Source organism: Alligator sinensis, unplaced genomic scaffold (assembly GCF_000455745.1).
Source record: "Alligator sinensis unplaced genomic scaffold, ASM45574v1 scaffold787_1, whole genome shotgun sequence".
NCBI lineage: Eukaryota > Metazoa > Chordata > Crocodylia > Alligatoridae > Alligator > Alligator sinensis.
The window spans coordinates 3,854,828-3,864,829 of record NW_005841911.1 but is presented as its reverse complement, the minus strand read 5'-3'; the positions used below and the strand labels follow the sequence as shown (position 1 = coordinate 3,864,829).

Here is a 10,002-nt window from a genome sequence, read left to right as displayed (position 1 = left end):
CCAGTCTCCATGAACCATACAGTCCTTAGCCCATCTGTGACTATCGTTGCCTACAAGTAATGAATGGGGTAGTGTGTCTACATCTTTAGATTACTATGAAGTAATGTTATATTGTTTCACAATTAAATATGGAGGTTCAGCAAACCTAACTTGGGCAAAACAGAACTCAGGTACCTTACCTTGACTACAGTGTACAGTTCTGGTCACTTCTGTTCAAAATGAATACAGACCGGAATGGGCACAGAGAAGAGCTGCTAGGATATTCTGGGGAACAGAGTCTGTCTTATTAGAGGAGACGGAAAGAGCTTGGCTTGTCTAACCTAGAGAAACAAAGTCAAAAAGGGAATATGACTGCCCTCTCTAACTACATTAGGGGTAAACAGCAGGGTTGGGAAAGAACTATTTAAGCTCAAGTTCAATGTTGGCACAAAAATATACATGAACTGACCATGAATAAGTTTAGGCCAGAAATTAGAAGAAGGTTTCTAACAGCCTGAGGAGTGAGGTTCTGGAATAACCTCCCAACAGGAGTAATGATGGAAAAAACCTGTCTAGTATTATCATGGAGCAAGATGCATTTATGGTATAAATGGAATTATATGGTGCAGTGGCTGGATCCTATAATGACCTTCCTCTGTCCCTAAAATGAAGAAAGAGTGCTAGTTTCCTATAATCTCTCTCACTAAAACATTCCCTACTGAAGAATGACAATTATTTTAACAGTCTATCCTGCTCAGCAGGATTTCTGATGTGTGCAGAACTGGAAGAAGAGGCTGAGTGAACAAAGAGCTTTTTTTTTTTAGGGGGCCTTTTAACATGATCTATGAACTGACTCAGCCCTCCTCACAACAACCGCTTCCAGCAACCTGTAGCAGGCAGAAGGCAGAGCATGACTTCCTGATTTTTTTTCTTATTATTATTCCAAAAAAGAAATCTAAATCACTGGATAATTCCAAATCAGACCGAATCAAATATTTAAAAGCCTGGTAAACAAAAAAGAAGAGTGCTATATACATCCCCTGGGACCTGATTCAATTACGAAGACAGATCAAAATCAGTAGAAGGAGCAGCCCAGCACACTGCATTGAATCAATCATTCCTTCTGAGCAGCTGATTTCAAACTCTGTGAAAAGGAAAAAAAAATGGGAAAAATCTGGTGCTGAAAGAAGAGAGAACTTAACTTCCAGAACACTGGTTTTTTTTACCAAGTCATGAAAAATGTTTTAAGAGTTGTGACTGAGCCATTATTCCAAAAATGGAAAGGGCAGGTATGTTACCTTGTTTATTACAAAATCTTACAGTGCAGGAAAGGTAACAAGTTTAGCACAATTTCTTTAAATTTTGTGTTTGCATGAATGTGTGTGGGTGTAAAGTCAGTTAAGTTTTATGTCCTTCTTGCATGCTATTTTTGAGAGACATAGTTGTTACAGATTATTAAGAACTGGACCAAAACTTTGTAATCGATTAGTAATTTTTATTTACAAGGGTTCCTTTCTCACCTCTTAGGTTGTTGTGTCACTTCCCAATACAACAGAAGGAGATGGCATCAAAAATATTTCATGTGCATAAAAATCATGTTTGCCAACAGCCTCTAACATTTTTCTTTAGATTAATTGCTGTCAAATGATATGAAATCTAAACTTGAAAAGCTCTTTATTTATGGTGTTATTTTGGCATTTTATTTTTCTTTTGAGAGAAGCACTGCTTATATCAAAGCTGAAATTAACTGGTAAAATCAACTTGACAGGCTTTTCTACCTGATCTAAATACAGAAAGAACTTTTCCATAGACTTTGCTAGGATCAGACTCTTACCCAATCATATAGCACCAGAATGACTAACTGTTTACAGACAGTCACTAGAATCCTGTGTTTCCCTTCGCCACAGTATCTCTTGGGGTCATAAAGACTTCTATTGTAATAACTCATTAAAGTATAAGACATGGCAATTGCCCGTAGAACAGCTAATGCAGTGATTCTCAACCAGGGGGTTGTGGCAGCCAAGGGTGCCACAAGATCCTTTGAAGGATGGTGGGAGGTATGAGGAGATAAGCAGATAAGCAGAGGTTTAGGCTTGTCCTTGCCTGGCTTATTTCCCACCCTCTCTGCGAGGAGGCAAGCACTGTAATATATAAACTAGTTTTTGAAAATGGGTGCCACTCAATTCACAAAAGTTATGGAGGGTGCCTCGAGTCAGTGAGGTGAGCCTTTAGTCCAAAAAGATGAGAATCACTGACCTTGGGTATACTGGGGTATTAGAGATGCATGAGGCTTGAATGCTGAGGCCCGGCTACACTGGGTAGAAGCAGGCCCACACCAAGGGCAAGGTACCAGCGTGGCCCCAAGGAATCCCAAAGGATTGTGCCCACAGTTCCTTAGAGTGGAAAACCTATGCTATGCAGCACCTTGGTTATGAGGAAGTTCTTTTGTATAAGTGAGAAAACAAATGAACCAGTTCCCCCACTCTCATTCTCCACCCTTTGGTCTGTCCCACTTGCATCCAAGCACCCTAGGATCTTTATAGGAGGAGAGTGAAGCTTTGTGGGCAATTCTTGGTAATACACCCCTGACTACTTCCCTGCTGATTCTGTTAGCAGAACCCTCCAGCCGTTCCTGGATGACAGACAGGCTTGGGAACCTCTTTCCCCTACCTGGAGCCCAGTAATATAAATAGAGTATGTGGTAGTTCTCAGACATTAATTTGCTGACTAAACAAATGCTACTATGCTCCTGTTCATAATTACAAGCAATGGCTCCTTTCCTTTATCCTCATAGAGACCTGAAGAAGCTTGGGACATCTGTATGTGTCCTAGGTTCTACTCATGAGATTCAGCTCATTGCATGGCAGGGGTTTAAGTCCCTGATTATTGCCAAAAAATTATCTGAGACTTATTATCTGGGCTAAATACAGAAAGTCAAAAAGCCTGAGGCTGAATCAATTCAATCTTTGCAGGTTAGTCTAAGCTCTGTAGATTGGACTGATAAGCAGACATTCACTTTTGATTCCAGAAATGCAGCCACATGCCTGCAGTGGCTCAGGCCAGAAGCCGGAGGGCTCTAGAGCATGACTGCTTGGCTGGAGCAGATAGCCACAGCTAGTCCACCTATTCTGCAAGGTGGGGTTTCAGAAGGAGGTGCAAAGCATCCTGGGATGCTGGGGGACTGAGAGTTAACTTGAATCTGGAGGGGATCTGGGATAGAAAGAAGTTCAATAAACCGATTTAACCTAAATCAGTTAAATCTGATACTACATCCATTCAGGTTCATCTTAATCTGGTTTGGCCATGTTGAAAGCAGTTTATGTGCACTGAACTTCTGTTGTGTTACAGATTTAAGCCAGTTTCTGATCACTTACACCAGTTCATGTGTAGCTTCTGTTCCTAGCCCTGGAGATTTAGCTATGTATCATTGCAGTATTAAGAGTGTTGCTATAGGGCTAATTTTCCCAAATATCATCTTATTACTGTTGTTTAGAGCTGCAAGATCTAGTTTGTTTTCCATATGATTGCAGCCTGGCTGAGGTGAATGGGATTTTGTCTGCATGTACTGAGTTCACTGTGCCTGAGGAGTGGATGACAGCTTGGGAAGGGGCGTCCTTGTGCTCTCCGGCACAGGCATGCTCTTTGTGTTCCCTGAGTGCTGAGCCAGTCCCAGGCACAAATTAGAGTATACCTCTATATATACTCTATATATATTAGAGTTCCTCCTTTCCCTAGGGAACTCCAGGGAACAGAGATGTCTTAGCCTGCTTCTTCCCTCCAGCTAGGCTCCCCTTAACTGGATTCAGCAAAAGGGTTATGTAGGGCACCAGTGGAGCAGCCTAATGTGTCACCCTCCCAGGAATCAGGGTCATTTGGTCCAGCAGGGCAAAACACTAAGCATTGCCAGTGTGGTATTAAGCACCTGCATCTCCTTTTGGAGGAGTGAAGGATAGTGTTGATATCAGAATTTGTTCCAGTGAATACTGCAGCATTGATGCTGACATATAGAAAATGGTGGGAAATTAGCTAAGACATTTCTGATTATATTTATTAATTTGATGTGGTGGGGATAACCAAGAGAAAACATTGCTAAAAGTAATTCTGTCTATTTCCCAACCTCATGAAAGAAACTGCACAGGATCCTCAGAATGGGTATGAAGAAGGCCTCCTGAAGAGATCCCCATTTCACTTGTTTATGACCCAGATCCAAAGGATAAAATCCTCTGTGGGAAAAGGCAAGCATCAGCATTCCTCAGTCATTCAGTTCTTCAGCGATTTAGATCCAGGAGGCAAAAGCAAAGGAGAAACTGAAGAAGAAGAAATAGACCTCTCTAGACCAGACAATCAGAATGAGAAACCAACTGTTCCTGCATCAGGTAACACTGATACCTCAGTGCCGAGTGTACTAGAAACACATTGATGAATCGGTGCTTGGGTTTAGTGCTAGCCAGAATCCTGGGATTTGCTGGAAGTGGTTTATTGTTTGTGCTGCAGGGTAGATCCACTTTTACTCTCTTCACAGATTGGAATGAATAAATAAGATAAGGGTGTGAAGCCAAGACCAACCAAGACAGTGGAGACATGTAGGAGGTGCACGGGGGTGCATGTGCATCCCCTGAGAGTGCCAGTGCACCCCTTGTCAGGCTGCGCTCCCCGCTCAGGCAACGGGAAGGTGGGGCAGGTGGGAGCACTGGTGCCCCCCTGCAAACACTGGCTGGGAAGTGCAAGTGCCATATGTAGGCCACATCTGAACCAAGAAATGCTTCAACTCCTGTCAAGCCTGTGCAAAACTGGGGATAGAGTCATCATGGATGGGTGGGCAGAAGCACTGTGGATTGCACTACAGGAACTAATTGAACACATGCCTGTGCTTGCAGTCTATACCAGCATTGCAGAAGTTGGGCTGACTTGAGGCAACTCCATATGATTTACACAGGCGCAATGGTACACTAAATACTTTGGTCAGAGGTCTACAAGCATGTCCTGTGTTTGAATTTGTGCTGTTAATACCAAAAATGTCTGGCATAGATCAACTTAAAGACTCCCAATGGCAGATTTTTCTCTCAGTCAAGCTGCATGCAGGATATGGTGCACATGTTCCCATTACTCAGGATAACAATGGACAATTGACATGATCCAGGGGTTCCACCAGTAAACCCTGAAATCAAACTATAGCTATTGTCATGAATCTGGCAGATTTAGTACATTTCACAATACCTAAATCTGACAGCACTGGTTACATAAGACAAAATGTCATATATGTTTACCTGGGATTTTTGGTTTTCTTTTTTTGGTTATACAGATGAAGTTTCCCATAATGTTTCTGAAACAGACTTAGTGTCTGGTAAATGGAAAGTTAAGCAGTTCATGAAGAAACTGGGCAAAAAGCCCAACAGCAAGAATATGGACCTAAATAACTGTGCATTAAATGAAACAGATTTAATGGAGCTGAGTAAGTACACATTTTTTCATCCATACTCCAATAGCTAATGGAACAGAGTTTTCAGTTTTCATTTCTAATGAATTTGAGCTACCCTCCTTCAGCCTCTCTCTTTAATAGTGATATTTTGCTTTCCTTCAGCATCATTCATATAATGCATCCAAAGCATCTTACAAATATTAATTAACAAATCTGACGTCACAGTATCTCTGAGGCAGGTGAATACCAATTTACCCAGTCTGCCAGTAGGTAAACTGAACTACAGAGAATTTATGCTAAGTGCAAATTGCTCTGCATTACGTTACCTCATTGGTTCAATAATGACATACTGACCCACCCATGTTCACAAATCCAGGTTGTTTGGTTGTTGTATATTTTAGGTGGCCTGTTACCTTTCCTACCTGAGCTGGAAGAGATCAATCTTTCCTGGAATGATTTTGTAGGAGGAACTCTGAACCCTCTGACCCTTCAACTGCATTATGTGAACAAGTTAAAATCCCTCCGACTAAACAACTGCAGCCTGACAGCTGAGGATATTGCTTCTTTAGGTATGGCATAGCTGGTATATGTATTCTTCAACCAGGTTGTTACAAAGGATAACTTGCAAGCCATTAAATGTGCTCCTCCAGCATAGTACAGCAATCAAATCTCAACCTGTGCCCTACCTGACAATGTGAACAGTCAGCTGCAAACAAACAAAATCTACTTGTATGTGAGTAACTTTGCTCTTCACCCATGAGTTTTTATGGGGATTACTCACAGGCATGAAGTTACTCACATGCAGAAGGGTTGAAGAATTTCGATAAGAATTACCCCAAGTGCTGTCATGTTTTAGCAATAGACTTAAAGCGCTCCTAGTGGACTCCTTGGACTAGGAGAAAATGGATCAAATCATAGCAGAGGTTAATGCAGTGAGCACCATGCTGAGACCTTAACAACAGAAGGGCTGTCACTTCCATGAGAGCAATAGAGATCGCTTGTCATTTTCTGTGAGAAGTTTAGCCTAGTTTCTCTTTCCACTTACTGTTTTGCTCTGATTGGCTGTGAGCATCCAGCTCACAAAGGGCAGGACTCCATTTGAGAGTTGCTACGTGTGCACAGGCTCTGACTGAGCACAGAATTCCCTGCCTTGAGTGAGCTCATTGTGTGCACACAAAGGAGGGGCAAACCCAGGGGAATTTGACTCATACCAAATAACCCATGAGCTTTTCATCCCGATGAATGATCTTTCCTGTCAATTTGGCCCAGCCTTTTTCTTTTTCCAAGGGAGATTCTTATAGCAGAAATTGTTGTAACTAAGGAACAGACTTCAGTATTAACTGGGGGGAAGGTCTCTCCCCCGCAGAAGCTGGCACATCTGGATACTCTGTCCAAAAGCAGTGGTCACATTTGGTGACTGCTAGTGCTAGATAAATGCCTGCTTGAACATGCAAATATCTGTGAAGATGTCAGAGTGAAAAAATGCAGGGGGGCGTATTCACATTTAAGAAAGTGTAGGCCTGAGAATACCAAATTCCAGTCCACCCCCTACTGTGGCACTGACTGACCTGTGTGAGAAGTGGTAGGGAACTATCTTTGTAGCTGTTGGCCTTTATTTATCTTTAGGGTGGGAAATGTGTCTGGAATGCTCTTCTCAGCACCAAGCAGAAACACTCTGTGCTGCTGAGCAACAACAGTGTCTCAGTGGAAAAGTATTTTTTAGCTTTCAAGAATCAGAAAGTAAATCTGATAGATGGATAAATACGAGGAGATACGTTTAGATTTCTCTCCCTCTCTTTCTCTTACTTGGACACTCATTTAATACAGAGCAACAGGAATCTCATTTTGTTATAGACCTGGAAAACTATTAGTAGAACATACTAAGACAGAAGGATTTTCCCATTAAATTTTAATTCTAAATGATCATGTATGTTAGGAATGTAGATCAAATAAACCTTTATCTAGTTTTTAACAGTTTGAACTTGTATTTATCATGTTGTCAGATCAACTGATATCAAGGGGAAGCTAGTTTAAGCTGTTACAAGGTTCCCTCCACCCTATCCCCCTGCAAGGAAAAGGAGCTCACCTTTTAACCGTTTTGTACTACAGTTCATAACTAGTACTATCATGTGCACAGATGTCTCCCCATACCCCAGAGCTTGTTCCTGAAGTATGAGCTTTGCAGTGGAATATCATTGGCAGACGCAATGTAAATCGATGCTGAAGAAGTGTCAAAGAGGCAAGGAGCAGGCTAGTTCTTTCTTGGTGCATCTACATGTGCAATTAATGGAAAGCAATAAATGCCAGAGCAGTTTAAGCTGGAGTAAACTACTCCTGAGCACAGCATCTACATGTACACGCAGGACAGCAGCAATTTTAGCCACGGGAGAGCAGCCCCGGGTTCTGGGTGGCAGTGGTGGGGCTGACTGGGGCATGAGGGTACTGAAAGTGCAAAGCCATGTGGGTAGGCAGCAGGCAGGGGTCTAGCCCACTGCTGGCTGGGCTGACTGGGTGTAATTTACACCTGCAGTCAGCATCTACATATGCCGTTAACTGCATTAAATTACTTCGGTGTAAGGTAGTATTGTCCCCAACAGTATTATCTGACTGCAGCATTAATTAGTTTACTGCAGCCTAATACCATCACATGTGTAGATGGTGACATGTTACTCTGAAGCTAATTAGTCTATTCCATAGTAAAGCACATGTGTAGATGTGGCCTCTGAATACATCCAAGATGGTTTCTGCCTGTACAATTACCTGAGCCCTCCAGGCTCTCTTTTAATTAAGAAAAGCCATTTTGAGCCTAAGTAATGCTTGAGTTTGTTCCATTTGCTAGAAATTAAACTTTTAAAGCTTAGGAAAAAGCTATGAGGATTTCTGGTATCACATTTGAGATGGTCTCCAGAACTGAGGCAGTTGGAAATTTGACAAGCTTCTAAATGTGCAGACATATAAAGGGCACTAAATATAGGCCTGCCACTTCTACTGATTCCCCTGTAGACTAGAAATTCTAGGCACTTGGCAGAGGTCAGCCCAGAAAGTTAAATGTTGTTGCCTTTTCTTAGACCAGGCTACATGTTAAAGGTTAGCATAGGAGGCATGAGCTGGGTTAATACTGTATCTATTGAGCAATGTGTGTCTTTACATGAAATAAAACAAATGCTGGTACTGACTTTCATTAAAAAAAATCAAGCAAACAATACAAAAGAACATAATTCAACTAAGAATTAAGTGGCTGCCTTCATGTAGTGGAAAATTGTATTTTTGTCCTGTACTCATGTAATGAACTCTCTTAGGCTTGTGGGTATTTTGTTACAGGAGAAGCACTTGAAATCATTCCTTTTCTGGAAGAACTGGATTTGTCCTGGAATACCAACATAGGTGGAAAACTGTCCCTCTTAACAAAAAAGATCCAGAAAGGAAGCAAAATCAAAATCCTGAAAGTGATAGATTGCAATCTAGCAGCAAAAGATGGAGAATCTCTAGGCGAGTCTCTTTCACATTTTTTGTGCCAAACTATTGACTTCTCAAAAAAAGTTCAATGTTGATTTAAAATTATTAAATGATCAGTGTTGCCATGTAAAAGTACTTATTTTTATTTCCAAATAACCTATTTCTTTCAAAACAAAACATGGGGCATAGTATGGTTTTATGATGAAAACTTGGGGTTAAGAAGGGTACCTAGGTTTGAACCATTCTACCAGTGATTTCCTGTGTGTCCTTGGGCAAGTTACTTAAGCCAAATATTTAAATCTGGTTGCCTCAAGTTAAATAAGTTAATACATATTCCGTCATTTGACTAAAAGCTTTTCAGATGTTCAGAGACTCCTATGAGAGTTTCAAGTATGTAGCTTTTTTGCAAATCAGGCCATTTATATTTACATGCCTAAATGCAGGTACCCAAGACCTGAACCCAATGAAGCTCATTACATGGTCAGGGATCAAGTTTGTAAGTGCTGGCCCACTTCTATGCATGTCTTGGTTTTACTCATCTCTAAGTGAGGACAAAGATATGTCTCACAACGTTCTTGTTTGGCCTAAAAATGTTTTTTTACAGGGACCTCAAGTAAAAGGAGTTGGAGAACTGCAAAATGCAGTTGCTTACTCCCATTGTTGGGCCATGGTAAAGTATTGTTGGTCCTTGAAATGGTGGATGTGTTCTGAACCTCACAGGTCTATTTTTCATGTTACTGGTTGGGAGGTCACTGAATCAGCAAATCTAGTTAGAGGTTACAACACTCCTCTTCCTCCACAATGTAATCCCCTTTGTTCTTTAGAAGTGATTCTATATTTTTAAGTCTTTCTGACTGAAGACAAGCCTGTCTGTCTTCCCCTTCCTCAAGCCTAGAATCCCTCTAGTATGTAATCTACAGACAGAACATAAGACTTCATCCTTTTTATTAGCATTTATTCTTCCCTATTCCCTTCCCAGTTTCTTGTTCCACTCTGTGTATATTTTCCCACCCTTATCATACAATTTTTTCAGTGATTTTGTTTTTTCTTGTCCCTTACAAATTCTTTTCACTGTATTTCTTAAATAGAACAATAGCCCACACGGTCTCAATACATTTTTACCCAAGATCGTTCTAACAAAATGGATT

At 41.2% G+C, this 10,002-nt stretch overlaps 1 protein-coding gene across 2 annotated transcripts in view; it reads left to right on the top strand.

The window, feature by feature from the left end:
- Positions 1-853: 853 nt before the first annotated feature.
- Positions 854-10,002, top strand: part of LRRC31 (leucine rich repeat containing 31) — a 14,840-nt gene continuing 5,691 nt past the window's right edge. The window contains exons 1-5 of one of the 2 annotated variants that reach the window (XM_006018744.2): positions 854-1,268; positions 4,107-4,355; positions 5,282-5,431; positions 5,800-5,967; positions 8,720-8,887. In XM_006018744.2, the coding sequence (XP_006018806.1) occupies positions 1,256-1,268; positions 4,107-4,355; positions 5,282-5,431; positions 5,800-5,967; positions 8,720-8,887 (748 nt within the window). In that variant the 5' untranslated portion in view covers positions 854-1,255. The remainder of the gene's footprint in view (positions 1,269-4,106; positions 4,356-5,281; positions 5,432-5,799; positions 5,968-8,719; positions 8,888-10,002) is intronic. The other variant, XM_025198021.1, reaches the window with a different exon arrangement.